We start from the raw sequence: 25857 nt of genomic DNA on the forward strand, positions 1-25857 counted from the left end.
CAGGGTTAAGACCTTGTAGTATTCTATTTATGTCTTTTCTAGAAATCTTAGTGTATTCTAAAACCTGCTCCCCATTTTATCTCTCTGGTGTTGGGTCTTATCATGGCATACTTGTTCCTTTCTTTCCTGTACCTTGCAGATGCTGGCTGGTAGGAGTGCTGTCTGTAACTTTGTCACTGCACATCTTGAAGCTCCTATTGTTTTTTAAAAAATTTTATTAAACCATTTTCCTTTCTCACCTTTCTCTCAGTATCTTAGGCTAGAGGTACCCATGTTAATGCTCCTTTATTTTAAATTTTGCATAAACGTTCATCACAAAGCCTTGTTAACACCTGTATCTGTGTTGTCCCACCTCTGCTTTTTGTAATTGGTTAATCATATATGATATTCTCAATATCCATGATAGAATATATGAAGTTAAGATCCGGCCATGATAGTGTATCAGCCCTCTTCATCGAAGTGTGCTCACTTACATATTGGTACAGAAAATTTCCTTGTATGTGCTCTATAAATTTGGGTCTCCATGACTCCATTACCATGAAGTATCCAGATTCCCCCAATCTGTCTCCCATGATCGAAAGTCACCATTATCTTTACAATCTCTGAGAAACTGATTCAGATACCATCCTGATTGTTGGGGTGAAGAGAGTGGTGAGAGTAAGTGAGCTTGGGAAGGAGACTTATGTGAGGAATACCAGGAGAGACTGAGTACAGAATGGAAAAAGGTGAGAGCAAAGGACGTAAGGGGAGTGGGGGAGGAATGGGATGTATTTAGGGAAGCAGTGATGGCTTGTGCAAAAGATGCCTGTGGCATGAGAAGCGTGGGAGGTGGGCAGATTAGAAAGGGTAGTGAGTGGTGGGATGAAGAAGTAAGATTATTAGTGAAAGAGAAGAGAGAGGCGTTTGGACGATATTTTCAGGGAAATAATGCAAATGAGTGGGAGATGTATAAAAGAAAGAGGCAGGAGGTCAAGAGAAAAGTGCAAGAGTTGAAAAAGAGGGCAAATGAGAGTTGGGGTGAGAGAGTGTCATTAAATTTTAGGGAGAATAAAAAGATGCTTTGGAAGGAGGTAAATAAAGTGCATAAGACAAGGGAACAAATGGGAACTTCAGTGAAGGGGGCTAATGGGGAGGTGATAACAAGTAGTGGTGATGTGAGAAGGAGATGGAGTGAGTATTTTGAAGGTTTGTTGAATGTGTTTGGTGATAGAATGGCAGATATAGGGTGTTTTGGTCAAAGTGGTGTGCAAAGTGAGAGGGTTAGGGAGAATGATTTGGTAAACAAAGAAGAGGTAGTAAAAGTTTTGCGGAAGATGAAAGCCGGCAAGGCAGCGGGTTTGGATGGTATTGCAGTGGAATCTATTAAAAAAGGGGGTGACTGTATTGTTGACTGGTTGGTAAGGTTATTTATTTTTTTTTTTTTTTTTTTTTTTTTTTTTTTCCAAAAGAAGGAACAGAGAAGGGGGCCAAGTGAGGATAATCCCTCAAAGGCCCAGTCCTCTGTTCTTAACGCTACCTCGCTAATGCGGGAAATGGCGAATAGTATGAAAGAAAGAAAAGTCTGTTGAGTATTCCTGATAAATTATATGGGAGGGTATTGATTGAGAGGGTGAAGGCATGTACAGAGAACCAGATTGGGGAAGAGCAGTGTGGTTTCAGAAGTGGTAGAGTATGTGTGGATCAGGTGTTTGCTTTGAAGAATGTATGTGAGAAATACTTAGAAAAGCAAATGGATTTGTATGTAGCATTTATGGATCTGGAGAAGGCATATGATAGAGTTGATATAGATGCTCTGTGGAAGGTATTGTAAAGTCTTCACATCCACATTGTAAAGTCTTCATGATGTGAACTTTTGTCTTAATTCCATAAGTAGACTCTTCAGTTAAAAGTAAACTGAGGTCACATACTTGAAAGCAAGTATGTTTTGTTTCAGCACATAAAAGGAGCATTCTGCTGCAGCAGCATTGTTTGGTATAGATAGGATTACATATGCTAATCTAAAAGTGTTTACATCTACCCCTGAGATTATTTTCTGTCATGAACACCACTTACTGATGCACTTTTTTTTTGAGAATTTAGAACATAATTAGAACACTAAGAACTTTGCTCTGCTAACTGTTCATATGTCCACTCATTGCACATAATCCATTATAAGTCTCTCTAACCTATGTGCTTTCAATTTGAAATTCCTATACAATTTTAACAGTGTGAAAGAACAGACCATTAGAAGTTCTTTCAGAACTGATATCTGTAAATCCATTGAATTTGTCTAACAAAATGTAAAACTGTGAAGAGCTGTGATTTTGGCTTATTGTATGGAGTTTCACCAAATATAAGGGACAAATTTTGCTGAACTTTTCTTTTTTTAATAAAATCTTCAGCAACATTAGATATAGCATTGATGGTGTCAGTTTGCAGTAATGGAGAAATTCCTTGAAAGAGTTGATGTATTGAAATCGGAATCTAAAGAGAACCTTACTGTCTGATACATTTGATAATTCTGTATAATTACACCTATTTATTCAACTACTAGACTCATCATGGTATCTTAAAGGATGCTCTTGTTTTGCTGTATAGCATCATATCACATCAGTAAGTTATTTCAGTCCCTCTTCTTTTTCAGTTATTCACTATGTCAGTTTACTTCAACTTTCTTTTAATTGTCATTAAATGTCAATCCTTTGTTGTCCTGACATATAAAGACTAAGGAAAGACTAAATATTCACTTAAGATCTTTTGTTGATCCATTATGTTGCAATTGAATTGTTGGAATCAGGAAACCCATGCTTATTTCACAGGCTACTCTCTTTCAGGAACTTTAAATAAGGTGATCAGTAAAGTCCATATCACTTTTCATAATTAGTCATTTATTCTGCTGTTTTTTCTGTGAAATGAAAAGGTGTACATTCAGATTTTTTTGTTTCTACAATCTAGAAAGTAAATCTTTAAGACCAGACAAGGCTTACTTTCCTTTGTGGCTTACAACTTATACTTGTAGGTTCAGGTTGAAAAATGTGCATTTGGTATTTGTTAAGGAATATTTACCATTGTGAAAGAAGGTTAGAAATCAAAGAAGGTACCTAAAATTCCACAATTAACATTGAATACTATGTAAAACAAGTCAGCTAAGAAATGTATCTTCACACTAGATAAAAATAAAGTGTGTAATTATGCTCTCTGTCACATGCAGGTTGCTACTGGCTCACCACTTGACTTCCATCCGTTTTACACCTAGTCCTTTCCTTCTTAAAACCCAATGTCATTGCATCATACTTTGTAAGGTAAAGTGTGTGGTCACTGCTCAGCTTGACTGTAGCTTATGTTAGCCGACAGGAAAGTCAAGAGGTGAAAATTAAGGTTTTTACTCTGTGTTAATGAATGTAAAACGTTGTTAGAATTTTTTTTTACACAGTTATTAAATCTTCATGACCTAGCACATCTTGAATATGTGTCCCTTGGATTGAGAGATATTTTGTTTTCCCAATGTGGGCAGTATGTTAGAACCTATGATGTAAGGCAAGTAACTTTTACTCGGACCTATCTGAGGGATCTTTTTCTGGAGAAAAATAACAAAAGAGCTCTTTAGCACTCCTCATTCTTACTGATACATGATACCTTACTCTGGACTTCCAGAGTCAGTGTAGTGTTGGGTTGGACTTACCGATTTTGAGGCAGAGGATTATTAATGTGCTTAAGGGTAACTTTTAGGGTTACTGATTTTGCCATACCTTTCTTTTAGGTTTCTCTTTCTCTCTTTTACTATGTTGTTATGCTTCAAAGCTTGCAGAATAGTAACCTTGGAAAGAAAAATGGGTTTTGAAGAATGAAAACCTGTTTCTTTCTCAGGGAGTAACCCATGAGCAAATTTTTTTTGTTGCTGTTTCCCTTTCTACAGACCCCTCTCTTTCAAAAATGTTTTGTTAATGGTTACCACCACTGTGGTGATCTTCATGTTTAAAGAATTATGATGCAACTAGCATGACAGCCAGGAGGAAATTGATATCATCATCAGTGAGGGTTACTGATTGACAGATGGGCGCTCCTAGGCTGAGGTGTGGGCCATAACTACTGCATAGGTGGATAGTGAAGAGTGGAAGGTATTTACCTCACCAGGAGGCAGGCAGGACCTAGAGGTTTGTAACTTCAAGGGGTCTTGGAGATTCTCTCAAAGCTTGAAGGACAATGCTCCGAGGAGAATTTTTTTTTTCTTCAAAACATACCATTTTGGATGGCTTACCATTTCATAGGTAATTCCTTCTGTCTGTAGACATGATTCTTTCTTTCACATTTCACTATAATGTTTCCAAAGTTATGATGCCCTCTTGTTCAATCTCCTTAAAGGAGAGAACATTGATATAATATATTGTTTTCCCCAGATCTTCAGAACTAACAAGAAAAGATCGTTTATACATGAACATTAAGCGAATGCAGCGGCAGTTTGGTGTCAAACTCTTTGACTTCATTCCTACCAGCTTTATTCTGCCAACAGAATACAGGGATTTTTGTGATACTCATCTTCGTGAGAGGGGAACTTGGATTGTTAAACCAGTGGCCTCATCACAAGGCAAGGGGATATACTTAATCAATCAGGTGTGTTTAATGTTTTATGATAAGTATTTTTTGTATATAAATATTTGATTAGCATTTGTAAAAGTATTGTCTTCAGGAAAAGATAACTTTCTAGTTAAGTATCTTCGTATAAACTACTGTTTGGATGTCTTGGTGATATCCGGAACTTGGTTTCATTAAAATGCTGAAGTTTGTTATATGTATTTATCCTATTGATATCACATAGTATCTTTCTACAGATTTTACTGTGCATATTCTTTATCTTAGTTTCAGTTGCTTCTGGGAAATTATTGGTGTATTTCAGTAAATTCAAAGGAATACATTAAATTACATGTTTTGTCCCCTGGGTTAGTAGGATGGAAAACAATGCATTATGCCCCTTCTGAATAGTCTTGCTGGAAAATTGCAAACTGATACAAGTTATGCTGAAGAATTTTAATCTATGGTCTCTAGGTTAGGAAAGAGTTCATCCCTCTTTGACTGGAAAACAGCATTGCATATGACAGCTGTGCTCATCACTGTGTAAGTGTGATCTTATAGTCAATTTGCAGTTTGAGTATGGCCATTACTTTGGTGAGTTCCAATTTGCATAATCCCTATGGATGACAAGTGCCTTTTTGTTAGATGCAACAAGTTCCTTATGTACTTTGATCATATTTAATGATGTAAAAAACTTTCAAAGTGTTTGAAAACTTACCTGGAATTTTGGTACTGCTGGTAACTTTTTAAATTCATCTGAAACTAAGAAATACAGAAGTTTTGGATCTGTCACTTGTTAGTACAATGTTGGGTACTCAGAAGGATCCAAGAGGAGTTTAGAAATGGAGTTGGGTGAATTCGAAAAGGATTTTACTGGTTCTACCCACCTTAGTATTAAGAAGGTTAGTGGTGGCTGTGTAATGAGCCAGTGCTTCATTGGTGTTCAAGTTGCACTTCTCTGACTCAGGTAGTTGTCTTTTCTTTCTACCTCACCAATACATGGACTACTGGCATTCTGGTCACCAACTTACAATATCTCCTTGTCATACATAACACTTGACTATACTTACCTCACAAAACTTATTCTTTGTAATTCTATATTTTCCTGCAGTGAGCACTATGCGCTAGCCCTGCCATTTGGCAAGATGGTTGGAGAAGTAGGTTGTAGTAGCAGTTAGTAGGAACATTTGCCAGGAGCATTATGTAGGAGTAATAGGCAGGAGCAAGAGCAAAATCAGACCAGCAGAGTGCTCACAAAAGAGGCAGCCTAGCAGCATTGCGATAGCGACTCCTGAAGCCCTTGCTCCGTTACGTGGCTATCCAGTACAAGTCACTTAGCAGCTGAGAGTCAGGGGTTGTCTAAGCTAGTGTACTGGTTTAGCTGGACAACTGCCAAAGGGTGGTTAAAGGGCCAAAACACAGCAGCAACCTGTGTCACCTGGCTGTGGTCCTCTGCTGTCTATGGGTAGTAGTACTGTGTGAAACCTTCCAGGACATCTACCCTTGTCATGGGTTTTCATTCTGTGACACCCATTATGCTGAAATAAGTCCAGGAATTACTTGCCAGCCATTGTTGGTATATCCGGTGCCAACAGAAACCAAGGGGGAGTGGCTGATGACTGCTCTTCCACTTGTCCACATTGTGGGAACACATTTGCCAGCTACTGGGGCTGTAGAGTCCACAAGAGGTGGGCACATGCCAACTCCTTCCACCAGGAGCTGGCAACATGGCACATCTTGTCTAAGGCAGGATGGTCCAATGAGGAGATAGAGCTCCTCGCAAGGGCAGAGGTGACGATGGCAGCTGGTCCCTCTTTAGTAGCTGACAAGGCCTGAACCAGCAGCACTGGCCACTGTTCCTTGCCGGACAGTTGAGGCAATCAAGGGTTTCAGATGGAAGGCATCATATAAGTCCGCTTGGAGGAGTTGATCCTGAACATTACCCCTCACCACAAGAACAGTGTAGGTGGAGAGCTGGCGTGTAGTGTGTTGGGTGAGAGATGTGTCCCGGCGAACATCAGAGACAACACGCAGAGTGGCACCCAGGAGGAGGCACCACACAAGGAAAGGTGTGTGTGTGCCAACTCTGGTGGTGGAGACTCCACCAGTGCAAGAGAGGGGGCCGTCCTCGATGGGGGAGAGCCTGTTGCTCCTGGTGGTGGTGGAGATTACCTCACGATTTTATGTCCCCAACAGTTGTGGGATCCCTAACCCCAATCCGTTGCCTCTTTTGTCAGGGAGACTGTGTCTTACCTTGATACGCTAGGGCCTGGCCTCACAAATCCTGTGTGCGGCAAGGGAGTGATAAATGCTGCCCTTGGGCATTTGCGCTGAGGGGACAGCCTCTCTGCCATCAGGGTTCCTCATAACACACCAGAAAGTTGTTAAGTTCCTGTGGCTCACCCTCAGACTGCCAGGATTGTGGTGAGAGCAGAGCAGGACTACAAGTGAACGTGGGCAATGATTGCTGGACTGACAGGGCTCTTGTGTGTGGAAACTGGCTGTGCACAGGGACAAAAAAGTACAGTGGCTTTGCTGTAAAAATAAGTTGCTGGCCACTGGACAGGTCCTTAAAGGTGAGTGGGAGGTACCACCAACAATAGTTGGGCCGGAAACCCTCTGCCCCTTTTAGGAAGCCCTCTTCTCGCAGCTGTCCGAACTGGACAGACATGCCATTACCGATTAGGACCTAAAATGCAAACCACTAGCAGAGGTTCTAACCATGGGAGAGGTAGCATACCACCTCAAAGCCACTAAAACATCAGCCCCCGATCCCGACGGAATGCAGACAAGGCTCTTGAAGTCTATCCTTCCTTGGATGCTCTGCAAGATGTTCAATCTGTGGATCACCACCTCTACACTGCCTGAACCATTCAAGGCATTTAGGACAGCACTGATACCTAAGGTACCAAATCCTTCACAGCCTAAGAATGACAGGCCAATTATCATCTCATGCACTGAAGTCCATCTGCTCCATAAGATTCTGAGCAGCTGCATCTCTAGCCTTGTCCAAATTGTTGGAGCTCAAAAGGCATTTGTCCACGGTAACACGTGCCTTGAGAGCCTCACAATCCTGGATGCGATCATTGGTCGTGCGTGGGCACAGTCCCATGCTGTGCACCTGGCATTCCTCGACATGGCTAAAGCATGCAATAGTGTTATTCATAGCACTATTGAGTGGGCCATGTCACGGAAGGGCATTCCTGCTCCCGTCATGGCATAAATCATGTTGACATAGGACCAAGCCTTCACCCATATTGAAGAAAGCGGTGAGATCTAGGGAAAGATCAAAAAGACTCATGGGGTCAAACAGGGTGATCCCCTATCACCCATTCTTTTTAACCTAGTGATTGATGAAGGGATCACAAGTGTTAAGGAATTGAGTATGGAGATAAGATTTGGAGACCAAAAGGTGCCAGTGCTTGCCTTTGCCGATAACTTGGTTCTGGTGGCACAGACACTGGGTGGTCTCCAGAAGGCAATTGACGTCATGGCAGGGACTCTTGTTGGGATGGCCTTCAAGTGAACCCGGGAAAGTGTCAGTCCCTCAGCATGGAGACCGATGGCATGTGTAAGACTTGGTATGTCAATAAAAATAGGACATTCCAAGGCTTGGGCAGTGCTATTGGCTCCATGGATGCTGAAGATGATTACAAGTACCTCAGTGTTCTTGTCAGGGCAAGGGGTAGGTGCTAATTCTATGGCGCCCTGCTAGAAGAGGGGCTTACTAACATCACTAGGGCCCCTCTAAAAACTCAGCAGAGGATTACCATCCTTGTAGATCACCTCGTACCCAAACCAATGCACCGCCTGGTGTTTTGGGGAAGTATATAAGACGCACTTAGCGCATATGGATTGGTAGGTGAGAGTGGCTGTTTGCCATTGGCTCCACCTGCCCCATGACGCACCCTGCGCTGTCTTCCACTCTGCGGCCGGGAATGACTGTTTGGGAATACCTGATTTTTTTCTTGACTTCGGCTAAATAAGCAAGCCAGATTTGAGAAATTGTTTATCTCGTCTGACCCGCTGATGCAGGTGGCTGGCTGTTTGGGAACCTGCAATATTAAAGAAATTGCAGAGTTGGTCGGGCCCTGCATGCATTGCTGGTCGACAGGCAAGCAGTAAGACTGAATGATTGCAGGCATGGCAGTCTAATCTAGTTAGTACCTGTGATGGGTCGGGTCTCGCTCTGTCTGCTGCTGTACCACAGGTCAGCTTACAAGTCACCAGTGGGACCTGACTCCTCACGGGAAGTGACTATGTTAAGGCTGTCCAAGTGTGATTGGGAACGCTCCCAACCCCTGCCAGGGCTAAAAGAGGCCGACCTGACATCTGCCTCTGTGACACCTGTCACAAGCCCAGTACAATTAGGCACATCTCGCAGATATGCCCATGTACCCATGGGGGTCAGGGGGAAGAGGCCTGACAACATCAATGCCTTTTTAGCTGGACAGTTGAGGCGAAAGGGTTGTGAGGTGGTCTGTAACCCTCATATTCCTGTTGCAGCACCCTGGAAGTCCTTCAGGGCATACAGGATCTCACCGGCAAAGTCACCATGAGTGTTACTTCTGCCATACTCAATTGGCGAGGTGCATGGTGTCAAGAGAGCGCGAGTCCTGTTAGAGGGTTAGGGCTTTCTTACCAGGACCTGGAGGTGTGCTCCACGAAAGCCCTAACCTGGACCCACTCCCTTTACTGTGTTGGGTCCAAGAGCGCAGGTTAATAATGAGTCGCCTGCCTCTTAACATCTGGTGTTGGCCCTCGGGGTGGGTGACGGTTGGCTGTTCATCCCCCCAAGGCTTTCATGGCGGGTACCAGTTTTTGATGGCAGTTCAGCGTGGTGGGAGAAGTAGGCGTCTTGGCAAGATAGCCTGCTACTCCAATCCGTCAGGCCGCACTGGATGGTGAGTTGTGCTGGCAGCTGTACTATGGAAGTCCTTAAGGTAAGGTAAGGTATAGCCCAACCACTTTTTGCTCTGCCTGTCTCATCCTTTCTTCTGCCTTTGTTATCAGCAGTCTGACCTATTGTCTTCCCCTTCTTGACCTACACAACTCTGGCTAACCAACGTCTTCTTTCACTTTCGACACTTGTATATAGTCCTTACCGTACTAACAGTTGCACTTCCTATATCTAGATTTCAGCACCTTAACTAACAATTGGAAATGGTAAAAAAAAAAGAAAAAAAGATAACAATGGTCAGTAGGAACATTAGGTGGTAGCCTCAGCAGACACTGCACTAGAGTTGCCCTCTGCCAGGAGCCTGTTGAGGCACTGAAGGCCAAGAAGAGGAACAGTTCATGAGTTATGGAGACTCTACTGCTGTGGCCACCTCCATGAGGGAGTTCCAGTTGGGAATAGGCATCAGAGATATAGATAGATAGATTGTTTCATAATTATGCTAGGAGGGCCTGTTTATCCAGTTTTTTTGTAAGCCTATGAAATATTTATAAGGCATATGGACCAATCAAGTTTTATTGCCCTTATTGTGCTACAGAAATTATGTTTCTTGACAGGACAGATGAGTATTTTGAAGGACTGTTAACTATGTTTGATGATAGGATGGCAGTTGTGGAGTTGTGCGAAGTAAGAAAGTCATGCCAAGTGGTATAGTGAAAAGGAAAGAAGTGGTGAAAGCCATGTTTAACATGAAGTATGGCAAAGTGGCTGAAGTAGATGGGATTGTAGTTGAATTTCTTTAGAAAGGTTGTGATTATGTTGATTATGATTTGATTAGGATTTCTGTGTAATATGATTCATGGTGAGGCCCCTGAGGATTGCTAGAATGTGTGTATAGTGCCATTATATAAAGGCAAGGGGGACAAACGTGAATGTTGAAATTACAGAGATGTAAGTTCTTTGAGTGTATCTGGTGAGTTAGGTGGGGAAGTGGTGGTGTAGAGGGTGGTGGCATGCACAGAACATCAGTTTAGGGAGGAACAGTGTAATATGAAGAATGGCAGAGAATATGTGTATTACACATTTGCTTTGAAGAATATGTGTGGGAAATACTTAGAGGCGCAACAGGATTTTTTTATGTGGCACTTATGGATTTGAGAAAAATTGTACTAGGGTTGATGGAGATTCTTTGTAAAGGGTGTTACAGAAATATGGTGTTGGAGGAAAGCTATCAAGAGAGGAAGGCAATTCTCTGAGTTTGTTGAGAGGAAGCTGTGAATGGTTCCTGTTGAAGGTGGATCTTTGGCAGGGGTGTGTGATGTTACCATGGCTGTTTGACTGTGGATGGGATGATGCAGGAAATGAATTATAGGATTTTGGAGAGAGGCAAGTTTGCAGTCAGTTGTGGTGGGGAAGGCCTAGGAGGTGAGTCAGTTACTGTTTGTGGATGACACAACAATAGTGGTAGATTTGAGTGAAAAACTGTAGAACCTGGTTTCTGAGTTTAGCAGAGCATGTGAAAGGGATGAATTGAGATTGAATGTCAATGAAAGCAAGTTTATTTGGTTTAACAATGGAGAGAGAAAAGTTGTTTGGCATGTGAGTTTGAATGGAAAGAATTTGGAAGTAGTGTGCTTAGATAACTGGGAGTGGACATGGCTCCCAATGGAATTATGGGAGCTGAATTGAGCCATAGAGTGGGTGAGGGGGTGAAGGTGATGAGTACATTGAGGAATATGTTGAAAGAGAGGTCACTGTCTCTGAGGTCAAAGAAATTTTAGAAATTATTCCTCACTTTAGTTGTACAACTTTTGTCTTTTCTGAGAGTTTTTGCTTCCTATAATGGTAATAGTTCTCTTTAATTGTTTCATCAGGCAGATGTCAGTCTTTAATTTGCATGATTTTATAATTTTTTCTTTCAAGAGAAATATGAAATATTGCATCATTATGTGTCTGTTTCTATTTATTGTATGATTTTAGTTTCAGTGTATTGGTCTTGCTTATATACCCTGAACAGGAATTATGTTTTGACAGAGGAGAGATTTTGTGTTTTTCTGTTTTATTGTATGTTATGAGCTGGAAGGGCCAGGCTGAGCTGTTTCCTTTCATTTCCACTCCTTATGATTTGTACTGAAATGTTTTCTTGTTTATGTTCTCTTATGATAGTTAAATGATATTGTCAAATGCTGTTTTTTTTCTTTTCCATAGGCCAAATTTTGGAAGTTTATTTCATCTTACTGCCTCTCCTGCCATTAACCAGGGAGATATATTACTGGTAGTACCCACCTGGGTAGCAGGAGCGTTAGTGAGAGCTGCATAGTGAGTGTGCACCTCATTAGTTGTCAAATTGCATTCCTCTGACCCAGTTAGCTGCAATTTCTTTATGCTTCACCCACACATGGACTGCTGGCATTCTCTCCACAAACAAACAATCTCTCTTAGTCACACATAACACATGACAGCACTTAATTTGTGCAACTCATTGTTCTTAACTCTCAATTTTATTGCAGTGAGCACTATGCACTATCCTGACCTTCTGGCAGAATGGTAGGAATAATGGATAGAAGTAGTGGTGGGAACATTAGGTGGGAGCATCAGGTAGAGACACTAAGCTTGATAAGTAGGCAGGAACATTAGTTGCGAGCATTAGATAGAAGTAGTAGGTGGGAACATTGGGCAGGAAAATTAAGTAGAATTGGTTGGTTGGAAATTTAGATAGGAGCCTTTAGAAACACTGCACTAGAGATGCCTTCTGCTAGTGGCTTGTTAAGGGTGAGGCACTAAAGGCTGAGAAGCAACACTGGAATTCACCATTTTTGGAGATTTTTCGCCTTGGGCCATCCCTTGAGGGAGTTGCGGAAGGAACAGGCATCAGAGATATCGATAGATCACCTCACCTGCCCTAGTAAGGTAATGTCAGCCATGACTTCATTTGCACACACTCACAGTTTAGCTGTTATTTATAATGTCCTGAAATCAGTGATGGTTATTCACAGCTAAGCCTTTAGAACCTACTCCATGGTTTACCTTGACAGATTCATATGGCTTGGTTCAGCACATTGACACTGCAGTGCCCACCATATACTACATCAAGTTATTCTATCCCATGTGTGCCTCCTGCCTCCCTGGATGTTCAGGTGTCAGTACCCCAAAGCCACCTTCAGTTCATCCTCAGGCAAACTCATTAAAGATACTCATAAGTGCTCCCTCTTGATCCTTCTACTTCTGAAAAGTAGATCCTCTTTGTAAGTCTTTCTTTACTCATCCCCGCAATATATTCAGATTATTTTAGTACACCCTGATCATCTCTTTCAGTCAGACTACACTTTCTGCACTTACTAAGGAACTTGGAGGGAAGAATTTTTGAAGATGACAAGGGAATGTGTTAGACAAGGAAATATTTGAGAAGTTGAATAATAGTTCAAAAGCATTTTCTTTGTGGACAGTGATGCACAAGCATTACCAAGTTGGGAGGGTGATAAAATCATGCAGCATATATTGATTGACTGAAGTAACATAATTAGGCTATTAAAACAACTTAACCCATATAAAGCGTATGGTCCTGATGAAGTTTCCCCATGCATGCTGAAAGAATGTGTGGAGGCACTTGCAAGACCACTAGAAATGTTCTTCGAAAAGTCATTAATGAAAAGTTTAGTTGTAAAGATGTGAAAGGGGGCAAATGTTGTGCTTATATTTAAGAATGGGAATTGGGTAACTGCGTTGAACCACATACCAATCTCACTAACAAGTGTGGTTTGTAAAAACTGAAGATAAGCTGAAAGCAAATGAATGACTATTTGCAAAGGAGAAACTTTCCAAATGGGAGACAGCATTGTTTTAGGGAAAGGAGCTCATGCCTAACCATTTTTTTTGTAGGCTTCTATGATATGGTGAGCTCCATCTTAGATGAAATAGGGGGATTGGTGGACTTTGTGTTCTTGGACTGTCAGAAAGCTGTTGATACTGTTCCACATTAGAGGTTGATTGAAAAAGTTGGATCTATTGGCAGGAATAAGAGGCGGGCTTTTTCACTGAATAGAAGACTACCTAATTGGAAGGGAACAAAGAACACAGATAAGAGGTGTATCCTTGAAGTGGACTGGGGTTAAAAGTGGCATGCCACATGGATTAGTTTTGGGCTTACTGCTGTCCTTTGTGTATGCACTGACTTGCCTGATGGTGAAGGACTGTATCTAAACATGCTTTTGGATGATGCTAAGGTGTTGTGATAAAGAATGGTGAAGCAATGATGATGATTGATTGCATCAGCCTTCCTGGAGATTTGGACAGACTTCAAAATTGGTTTGATAAATGGATGATGAGATTCAGTCCAAATAAGTGCAAGGGGATGAGGATGGGAAAAAGTGAAAGAAGTCCATGGTGTGAGTATTTCCTGGCAGGAAATGAATGACAGGAATCTGCATGTGAAAGAGATCTAATGACTGATGTTCATAATGTACGAACAGAGCTGCACTTTAGAATTGTCCACTGATGAATATAAAAATTGCATTTAGATATATGGTCAAGGACATTTGTAAAATTATTCACTACGTACATCAGACAAAGGATTATGCTTCATGTCTGTTCGCTGCACCTAAAGAATCACAAAGATCTGATTGGGAGGGTACAGAGAAGTGAGCTACATGAGAGGCTGGTAGATATAAAGCTGTCCACTATGGAGAGAAGATAGATAGGGAGGACCTAATAACACCCTTTAATTTTTCTAAATCAGCTGGATGATACTGACAGGAAAGAATTCTTCAAGAGATGCAGCAACAGAGAACCCGGAGACCATAACAAAAAGCTGGTTAGGAAGGATGTAAAGAAGTTTGGGTTTGGTGTTGGGGTGGTGGATAGTTGTAATAAACTAACCAGGAAGACAATGAATGTTGGCAATTTGCAAAGACTTTCTGATGGCATAAAAAAATCAAGAGATGGGGCTAAGTGAGAAAAGAACTCTTTCCTCATATTGTACAAATAGGAAATTACACCTATCTTATGCTGTTGTTAGTTACATAATCAACCCACCTCCCATCACATATCATGCACAGGCTTTCATTTCTATTATATGTCTACTCTCTGTTCTTTTGTGTTCAAATCTCAGGACTCATGTCCAGACAGCATTGTCTTGACCACTATATCTTCAGATATACCCAACTTTGCCCACACAGACAGTGACCTCTCCTGCAACTCACTTCCTGATGTACCAAGGACTTTATCTCCCTCTTTCACCCCATGACTCATATCAGCTCCTGTGGTTCCACCTCCTGCTGTGCTTAATTTCAGGTACTCAGAATACTTCACTTCCTCCAGGTCTTTCCCACTTGGATTTAAGCCATCCTATTTCTCTTCCCTGCAGTACCTCTTTACCTTACTTTTGCTCACATTTACTTACAACGTTTTCCCTAAACACACCTTTCCAAACTCTGTCACCTATTTAAAAATGTGCTGATAAATATTAAGCTTTAGAATATTTGTATTGGATTAATCTTTATATACTTATCCAGAGGGATGGCTTGGTAGGAAGTCGCGACAAGTTATAATTGTAGCTTGTGATCTACAGTTGAGCAGAAGTGTCTTTTCTCCTAGAACTGATTATTTAAATTTTTTACACACAGTGCTACCATTTCCCGTGTTTGCACAATAGCCTCAGGAACAGGCAAAGAAATGGCCTCATTTGCTCACATCCTCTTTGTAACTGTCATGTATAATGCACTGAAACTAGAGCCCCCATCCTCAACCAGGCTTCACAAACCTTTCCATGGTTTTACCTGACCACTTCTTATACCCTGGTTTAGCCCGTTACTTGCAGGTTGTCTTTTGTAAACCTCATGATTCCAGTTCACTCTATCCCTTGCATGTCGTGCTTCTTCCTGTATGTTCAGGCCCTGAGCCTTCAAAGCATCTTTCACTCTCTTCTTTTACTTCCTCCTTGGTTTTTCCTTTTTCCATCTTCCTTCCATTTGTGATATATGTACCCTCTTAGTTATCCCTCCCTCACTTATCCTTTCCAAATTTCCAAACCATTCAGCACACACTTTTCATTTCTCTTATACATACTCCTCTAACTACCACATTTCTCTCTTGCCGTAGCATTATTTATTCAGTAAACCCTCCTCACACCACACATTGTCATCTTGCGTTTAATTTTCAACATGTGTACCATATCCTTTACATATTTGTTTAAGGCCCACACCTTGCTTTCATAGAACACCAGTGGGACTACTATGCTGTCAAACATCCCTATCTTTGCCCTAAAAGACAATGACTCTTCTCTTGCTGCACATTACTCAGTGTATGCAAGACCAGTGCTTCGTTACCCACCAGTTGCCTCACTTGAGCTTCCATGGTTCCATTTGCGTCATATCCAGTCCTAGTTATCTGAGACACTCCACTTCCTCCAAGTTTTCTCCATTCAAACTCACACCCCTACCTACCAGTTTTCATTGCAGCTTTAATAGAAAATCTTTCTCTTATTCACACTTACTCTCATCCTCCTCCTTTCATACACTTTTCCAAACTCAGAATATAACTTTTACAGTTTTTAACTCAAATCTGCCACTAGTGCAGTGTCATCAGCAAACCACAATTGTCTTACTTCTAAGACTCCTTTCATCTCTTGTAGACTGCATACATTGTACCTCTTTCCGAAACCCTTGCATTTACCTCCCTCACCATCCCATCCATAAATAGATTAAACAACCATGGTGACATCACTCCCCCTTCTGTGTATCCTCCGTCACCTTAAACCACTCATCCTCCTCTCTACCATCTCGCACACATCTGTGCATAAATATCTTTCTTTTTGGCAGGTTGATCAGGTACCAGCAGATGAGACCTCCCTGTTGTGCCGCTACATTGAGTCTCCTCTGCTAGTGGATGGGTACAAGTGTGATTTGAGATTATATGTAGGTGTCACATCTCTGGATCCACTTGTTGTGTATCTTTATGAAGAAGGCTTGGTACGACTAGCAACTGTCAAGTATCAACACGGGAAGAATTTGTGGAACCCCTGCATTCATCTGACAAATTATTCCGTTAATAAATTCCACTCTAATTATGTTCAGTAAGTTATGTTCTTGGTAGGAAAGAAGTTCCTTTAGCTACATCATTTAGATTTAGTTCTTTTATATGAACACATTTTTGGGTAAACTATAGCAGAAAGAATAGTACAAGAACAGTACAACAAGACACTTTTTCCTACATGTGTTTTTCATTCTGATATACTTTACTTCAGAATGTTCCTTTTCTGTTGTTTTGCTGTCTCTGTTTCCTTTTCCTTTGTTTTTATTACATTTTGTACGATCATCTTTTAACTGTGAAAACTGGATGTGCAATATTTCATCTTAGACGTCAGAGCAGATATCCAGGTAACATGTTTGTACAGTAGAACCCGGAAACTTAATATACATGTTGATGAACATTGCATGTTAGAAAATGGATCCTGATACTTACAGATGTCTTATTTGTTTTTTTTTTTTAGCCCCACCCACCTTCATCTTTAGGCCAGGTATATGATCAGACTTATTATACCAGCTTACCTTATCCTACCTCACCAATTTAGTGCAAGGAACAGATGACTGAGCCTTTGAAGAAATATGCTAACTTTCCTCCTCCTCCTCTTTCATCTTTTAGAAATTTAATACAGAAGAGAAGGCTTTCCAGCTTTCACCTTCCACTTGGAGCTTACACGTTTGTTCCGATTCCTTTACTTAAAGTCTGCTGTACACACAACAATGACACACAGTGTTTGTCACATGACACACAAGGAATGATAGAGACTCCTAGATTTTTTTTTTTTTTTTTTTTTTTTTATACTTTGTCGCTGTCTCCCGCGTTTGCGAGGTAGCGCAAGGAAACAGACGAAAGAAATGGCCCAACCCCCCCCCCATACACATGTACATACACACGTCCACACACGCAAATATACATACCTACACAGCTTTCCATGGTTTACCCCAGACGCTTCACATGCCTTGATTTACTCCACTGACAGCACGTCAACCCCTGTATACCACATCGCTCCAATTCACTCTATTCCTTGCCCTCCTTACACCCTCCTGCATGTTCAGGCCCCGATCACACAAAATCTTTTTCACTCCATCTTTCCACCTCCAATTTGGTCTCCCTCTTCTCCTCGTTCCCTCCACCTCCGACACATATATCCTCTTGGTCAATCTTTCCTCACTCATTCTCTCCATGTGCCCAAACCATTTCAAAACACCCTCTTCTGCTCTCTCAACCACGCTCTTTTTATTTCCACACATCTCTCTTACCCTTACGTTACTTACTCGATCAAACCACCTCACACCACACATTGTCCTCAAACATCTCATTTCCAGCACATCCATCCTCCTGCGCACAACTCTATCCATAGCCCACGCCTCGCAACCATACAACATTGTTGGAACCACTATTCCTTCAAACATACCCATTTTTGCTTTCCGAGATAATGTTCTCGACTTCCACACATTTTTCAAGGCTCCCAAAATTTTCGCCCCCTCCCCCACCCTATGATCCACTTCCGCTTCCATGGTTCCATCCGCTGACAGATCCACTCCCAGATATCTAAAACACTTCACTTCCTCCAGTTTTTCTCCATTCAAACTCACCTCCCAATTGACTTGTCCCTCAACCCTACTGTACCTAATAACCTTGCTCTTATTCACATTTACTCTTAACTTTCTTCTTCCACACACTGTACCAAACTCAGTCACCAGCTTCTGCAGTTTCTCACATGAATCAGCCACCAGCGCTGTATCATCAGCGAACAACAACTGACTCACTTCCCAAGCTCTCTCATCCCCAACAGACTTCATACTTGCCCCTCTTTCCAGGACTCTTGCATTTACCTCCCTAACAACCCCATCCATAAACAAATTAAACAACCATGGAGACATCACACACCCCTGCCGCAAACCTACATTCACTGAGAACCAATCACTTTCCTCTCTTCCTACACGTACACATGCCTTACATCCTCGATAAAAACTTTTCACTGCTTCTAACAACTTGCCTCCCACACCATATATTCTTAATACCTTCCACAGAGCATCTCTATCAACTCTATCATATGCCTTCTCCAGATCCATAAATGCTACATACAAATCCATTTGCTTTTCTAAGTATTTCTCACATACATTCTTCAAAGCAAACACCTGATCCACACATCCTCTACCACTTCTGAAACCGCACTGCTCTTCCCAAATCTGATGCTCTGTACATGCCTTCACCCTCTCAATCAATACCCTCCCATATAATTTACCAGGAATACTCAACAAACTTATACCTCTGTAATTTGAGCACTCACTCTTATCCCCTTTGCCTTTGTACAATGGCACTATGCACGCATTCCGCCAATCCTCAGGCACCTCACCATGAGTCATACATACATTAAATAACCTTACCAACCAGTCAACAATACAGTCACCCCCTTTTTTAATAAATTCCACTGCAATACCATCCAAACCTGCTGCCTTGCCGGCTTTCATCTTCCGCAAAGCTTTTACTACCTCTTCTCTGTTTACCAAATCATTTTCCCTAACCCTCTCACTTTGCACACCACCTCGACCAAAACACCCTATATCTGCCACTCTGTCATCAGACACATTCAACAAACCTTCAAAATACTCATTCCATCTCCTTCTCACATCACCACTACTTGTTATCACCTCCCCATTTACGCCCTTCACTGAAGTTCCCATTTGCTCCCTTGTCTTACGCACCCTATTTACCTCCTTCCAGAACATCTTTTTATTCTCCCTAAAATTTACTGATAGTCTTTCACCCCAACTCTCATTTGCCCTTTTTTTCACCTCTTGCACCTTTCTCTTGACCTCCTGTCTCTTTCTTTTATACTTCTCCCACTCAATTGCATTTTTTCCCTGCAAAAATCGTCCAAATGCCTCTCTCTTCTCTTTCACTAATACTCTTACTTCTTCATCCCACCACTCACTACCCTTTCTAAACAGCCCACCTCCCACTCTTCTCATGCCACAAGCATCTTTTGCGCAATCCATCACTGATTCCCTAAATACATCCCATTCCTCCCCCACTCCCCTTACTTCCATTGTTCTCACCTTTTTCCATTCTGTACACAGTCTCTCCTGGTACTTCCCCACACAGGTCTCCTTCCCAAGCTCACTTACTCTCACCACTCCTAGATTTGTGTTCTTTTAATTTTCATTTGACCATTGACAAAATTTCAATTTTTCTGTTAATTCTTTGTATTTATTGTGTGTACACTTTTACATGTAGTGAGAATTTTAAACTTCATGCAAGAAGTATGTTGCACTTCATCTATGCCATGACATTCCATTTAGTACTGGAGTAATGCTCCTTACAGGTGCTCTGGCTGCCACCAAGATAAGATTATTGTGATTCATAGAACTAAATAGAGGCAATAGCATAGTGCTGATAGAGATGCCTTGTGGGAGGTCTTAAGAATATACAGTGTGGGAAGAAAGCTGATAGAAACAGTGAAAAAATTTTATTAAGGTTGTGGAGTGGGAAGACAGTAGACTGGATGGCTCCATGTGAAGATTGGTCTGCAGCAGGGGTATGTGATATCACCATGGTTGTTTGTGTTTATAGATGGAGTGGTGAGGGAGGTAAATGTAAGCATCTTGGAGAAAGGATGTAATTACAGTTGTTTGTGACTTATTACTGCTACTTTGGTTGAAAGGTATCTTTAAGTACCATATGGTGCACTTTCCAATTTGAATGAGGACAAGCACATTTGCAGTCCTGTTACCAGCAGTCATACTTGTATCAAATGTAGGCTTTTTAGGGTTATATCTTTCTTAACAAGGATATGTACAGATGGAACTTGTATTGGGCTCACTGATAGAGAGCATTGACCATCTCATCTTATGGAAACTTTCCTTTGGATACAATTAGCAACATGGATCTTTGGCATTAAGTAAGCACGTTTGTCAGCATACATGTTCAAATCTAGTTCACCTCCTTTGTGTGATTTTGGGTATGCCATTTTCAGATTACCCTTAGTGATTACTTGCCTCCCAATTACTTGCCTCCCAATGGGAGGCAAGTTATCACTAAGGGTAATCTTTTCTTTATTTCCTATCTAAGGTTCTTAAGTCTCCTCTTTATCTTGAAGGTGTGCTTTCATATCCTTAGTTCTGTCTTTAGGTTAGAAATGTAGGTTTTGAAGAATAAAGAATAAACTCTATCCTGTAAGCATTCATTTAGTTTTACTTCTCATACTTTCTCCACTTTCCTTTTCAAAATATTGTATGATAATAGGTTTTATGCAGATGTTTATAATCATTGAATGAATGGTGGAGACTTTTTACACTCTGCCAGGTCACTTCTTGGCAGGTTAATGTAGGGTTGTTTAACCACTAAGAACAAGCATCTGCATACCTTATATGTTTTATGGTGGTCAAAGGGTGAATTCACATGGATTCATAAGGAGGAAATACCGTATTAACACCCCAAAAGCAAGTGCTTTCTTAGATGCTTTTGGGGCTCTGCCATTGTTTTAGAAATGGTTTTTCGTTCTTCAGAACCTATATTTTTGATAAAGTTTACCTTGCTGTTGGGTCAAATTGTTTGAAGCTCATTTCTCTTTTGTTATCTTTGGGAACGGGGAAGAAAGAAAACTGCCCATGTATCTCCTGTGTTTCATAGAAGTTGACTAAGAGGGCAGGAGCAGGAACCTGGAAAACCTCCTCTCCTGTATTGTCACTGTAAAATTAAGAACAGAAAAAGGAGGCAAGTGAGGAGTTATTCTTAAAGGCTTGATTGTCTCTTCTTGATATAAGGAATGGAAAATAAACTTTTGTGTCCAATTGTGCAGTAATCTCTTTTATGCCAGATTATTAAGTCTCCTTCTGCCATTCTTCATGCACTCCCTACTCCAGCTTCCATTGATTTTAGATGCTTCAGGACTAAGATGATGAATGGCAAATAAGTAGGTTGTTGTATGGCAAAGTTACATTGAAATGCTACTGGCTTCTGGCATGATCATTAGCAGATGTTTCATTGTCTGATTTGGTAATCTCTGAATGTGTGTATTGACCAAGAAGTACATGGAACGTATATGTGGACTATTAGGTTGACTGCTGACAGGCCAGCATAGTGGAAAAAAGGCATTCCTTTAACCAAATCTCAGTTTTTGTATATCAAAAGATATCCTGCTTTGCCAGAAAGACATAAGATTACTGTGCATAGTATTAGTAAGCAAACATTTCAAGCTGATTGTTGACTCTTGCCTTATACTTTTTAACACTGATTTACCTTCTGTTACTTAAAGAAATGAAGACCCAGAAGTGGATGACCAGGGGAACAAATGGTCCCTGAGTGCTTTCTTAAGGCACTTGAAGAGTCAAGGAATTGATACAGGTGCACTGATGCGGTCTGTTGAGGACGTAATTATTAAGTCTCTTCTTGCAGCTTCATACCAGATGAATACAGCAACCAACATGTTTGTTCCACACCACCGGAATTGCTTTGGTGAGTAATTTGGTAGTATACATTTTCAGATGTATAGGTATGTATATTTGCGTGTGTGGACGTGTATGTTTATACATGTGTATGTGGGTGGGTTTGGGCCATTCTTTCGTCTGTTTCCTTGTGCTACCTTGCTAATGCGGGAGACAGCGACAAAGCAAAATGAAAAATATAAATATATACATTTTCAGCCATCATCATTCTTTACCAAGTGTTGTTGGAATGTTTGAAAGAGTGAAGAGAAGTGAACTCCAGACTTCTGTGGATTAAAATGAAAGTGGTTTGTGGGATATTTGTGATTATTTGTGCTTTCTGACCTGGTCATGAGGAGGAGGATGAGAAAGGCAAGTGTTTTAGAGCAACTTAATGAGTGTGTCAGCAGGTTTGATGGAAGAGATCAGATATTGGTGATGGGTGACTTAAATACAGGAGGTGGTAATGTGGCAATGTGGGGACATAGGGTGTTCAGTGGGGTGAATAGGAGTGGTGAACAGCTTGTGGAGTTGTGTGCTGAAAAAGGACTTGGAATTGGGAGCACTGGTTTAAAAAGAGGGACATACATAAGTATTCAAGGGCGATTGGGAAGGATGATAAGAGGGCATGTTTGGATTATTTGCTAATTGCTAGGCATTCAAAAAAGAGACTCAGATGTGAATGTGTTGAAAGGAACAGCTGGTGGGATTTCTGATCTTTACTTGATGGTTACAAGGGTAAAGATTTGTATGGGTTTTTGGAAAGGTGGAAACAGTATTAGATAGAAAAGGGTGATAAAAGTAAGTGAACTTGGAAAAGAGACACAAGTAAAGAAATACCAGGAGACTGAATGTAGGATGACAAAAGTTGAGAGTAAACAAAGTGGTTTTGATGGAGAGGATCAGCTGTGATGGAGGTGTTCGTTTTCACTGGAAGGGGGGATCAGCTGTGGTGGAAGGGATCATCTGTGGTGGAGGGAGTCAGTTAGGGGATCAGGGCAGTGGGTGAGGAATGGGAGATATTTTGGGAAGCATTGCTGACATGTGCAAGAGAAATGTGTGACCTGTGGAAGATGGGAGATGGGCAGGTGAGAAAGGGTACTAAGTGGTGGAATGATGAGGTAAAGTTGTGAGACAAAAGGGAAAAAAAGGAGTATGGATGATACTTTATCATGACGAAGGCTCCAGTCATGGATTAAGTCCACATCAAGGCTGGGCCTTAATTGAAATACAGATAATTATGAAATTGAAAAATGAAAGTTAAGGGAAAGTATTTACAAATTTTGGAGGATGTGAAAGACCTTTCTTTTGAAATGTGCCAGGTCATAGTTATTGGGAAAGACATGAGAAGATAGAGTTCCAAAGCTTTGACATGTAGGGAAAGAAGCAGGTATCATAATGGCCTACCCTTGAGTTGCCGATGACCACACAGTAATCATCTGACTCAAGGAAGGAGTGCAGATGAGAGGGAGTTATATAAGAGAAAGGAGGGGTTAAAAAAGGATAGATGAATTTGGGTTCCAAAGTTTTGACATGTAGGAAAAGAAGCAGGTATCAAAATGGTGCACCCTTGGGTTGCCAATGGCCACACAGTAATCATCTAACATTGTTGGAACAACTAATCCTTCAAGCATACCCAGTTTTGCTCTCCGAAATAACATTTTCTCCTTCCACACATTTTTCATTGCTCCCAGAACCATTTGCCACCTCCCCACCCTGTGACTCACTTCCGCTTACATGATTCTGTCCGCTGCTAAGTCCACTCCCAGATATCTAAAACACTTCACTTCTTCCAGTTTTTCTCCATTCAGACTTACATCCCAATTTACTTGTCCCTCAACCCTAGTGAACCTAGTAATCTTGCTCTTATTCACATTTACTTTCTCCTTTCTCACACTTTTCCAGTCACCAACTTTTGCAGTTTCTCACTCGAATCAACCACCAGAGCTGTATCATCAGCGAACAACAACTGACTCTTTTCCCAAGCCCTTTCATCCCCAACAGACTGCATACTCACCCTCTCTCCAAACCTCTTGCATTTACCTCCTTAACAACCCCATCCATAAGCATATTAAACATAGGGACATAGGGACATCACATACCACTTCCGCAAACTGACATTCACTGGGAACCAGTCACTCTCCTCTCTTCCTACTCATACACATGTCTTACATCCTTGGCAAGAACTATTCACTGCTTCTAGCAGCTTACCTCCCACACCATATACTCTTAAGACCTTCCATAAAGCATCTCTATCAACCTTCTCCAGATCCATAAATGCTACATAGAAACCTATCTGTTTTTCTAAGTATTTCCCACACATTCTTCAAACACCTGATCCACACATCCTCTACCACTTCTGAAACCACACTGCTCTTCTCCAATCTGGTGCTCTGTACTTGCCTTCACCCTCTCAGTCAGTACCTTCCCATACAATTTCCCAGGAATACTCAACAAACTTAAGCCTCTGTAGTTTGTACACTCACCTTTATCCTCTTTGCCTTTGTACAGTGGCACTATGCATGCATTCCACCAATTCTCAGGCACTTTACCATGATTCATACATACATTGAATATCCTTACCAATCAGTCAACATCACAGTCACCCTTTTGGATAATGAATTATAACATAAATAAGGAAGAAGGAGAGAGTGTAGGTCATGAATAAGAAAGTAGGAGAGAGTGTGGTCAGATGTTATGCCGAAAAAAATGAGAGTACGTAAAGAAATGCAGTGTAGATCGAGAAAGACTACAGAGATTTGGTTAGCTTCTACAGATGTACAGTTGAGTATTTGAAGAAATCTAATGAAGAGAAATTTGAAGAAATTTGTCATAGGACAGTTAGTGCTATCTCTGCATAAATACGGAGGCCCCAGAAGAAAAGAAATGTAGTGAAGAAAATTTTTAAAGATTTGGGGAATTATTATTAACGAAAAACTTAAATTCAAGGCATGCATTGTAAAGATAGTGCTATCAAGCCAAATAAAGAGAGGAATGAAGTTGAGAGCATTTTTCAGCAGGAGACTTACAGTGAATGATGAAAGTATTTAAAGTTTATATCGAACTGATCTTCTAGCAGGGGGCTGGGAATCCTTCCCTCAAGTTTTTTATTTTTCCAAAAGAAGGAACAGAGAAGGGGGCCAAGTGAGGATTTTCCCTCTTAGGCTCAGTCCTCTAATCTTATCACTACCTCACTAATGTGGGAAATGGTGAACATATATAAAAAGAAAGAACTAATCTTGAGCACTGTTGTGTTGCATGGTCATCAGTGAAACAGATTGAATAAAGCAGGTTACAGAGAATACTGAATCATTTCATAGGTAAAATAAACTAAAAACTTAATTTCATCATCCTGCCACTCACTACCTATCACCTGCTCATCTTCCACCTTCTGCATGCCACACACTTCTGTCACACATGCCAGCACTGCTTCCATGAATGCCTACCATTCCTTACCCACTCTTCTGGCTTTATTTACTCTTACCATTTTCAATTCTTAACTCATTCATTCATGGTATCTCTTTACATAGGCCATGTTTGCAAGCACCCTTATTGTTACCACACTCTTCCCACTCACATTATTTTTCCTTTTCTGAAAGCCTGTACAAATCTTCACCCTCACCTCTGCCAGGCAGTGATCAGACATTCCATCAGCCACCCTTTTCAGCACATTCAGTTCCTAGAGTCTTTGATATCAGTTAGTGCATAATCCATAATTTTTTCTTACCATCTTTTTTACTCATTATTTATTTTTCTCTGTTTTATACCAGATACTCTCAGTCATTAGTCCCTTTTCATGTCACTGACTACCCTGTGCTCTCCCCCCCAAAGTAAATTATACCCTCAACTGCAACATTACCCACTTTCGAATTCACATCATCCATCACTTATACCTGACCTTTTACATGAAAACTGCTGTCGCAGTCACTCATTAGTTCCCAAAACAGCTTGCGTCTCTTTGTC

At 41.1% G+C, this 25857-nt stretch overlaps 1 protein-coding gene across 1 annotated transcript in view; it reads left to right on the forward strand.

The window, feature by feature from the left end:
- LOC139761490 (tubulin polyglutamylase TTLL5-like) overlaps positions 1-25857 on the forward strand; it is a 75586-nt gene that overhangs the window by 40465 nt on the left and 9264 nt on the right. Inside the window, exons 5-7 of the mRNA XM_071685752.1 lie at positions 4377-4590; positions 16261-16514; positions 21726-21925. Coding sequence (XP_071541853.1) covers positions 4377-4590; positions 16261-16514; positions 21726-21925 — 668 coding nt within the window. The remainder of the gene's footprint in view (positions 1-4376; positions 4591-16260; positions 16515-21725; positions 21926-25857) is intronic.

The sequence above is a fragment of the Panulirus ornatus genome, chromosome 40 (genome assembly GCF_036320965.1).
Source record: "Panulirus ornatus isolate Po-2019 chromosome 40, ASM3632096v1, whole genome shotgun sequence".
NCBI lineage: Eukaryota > Metazoa > Arthropoda > Malacostraca > Decapoda > Palinuridae > Panulirus > Panulirus ornatus.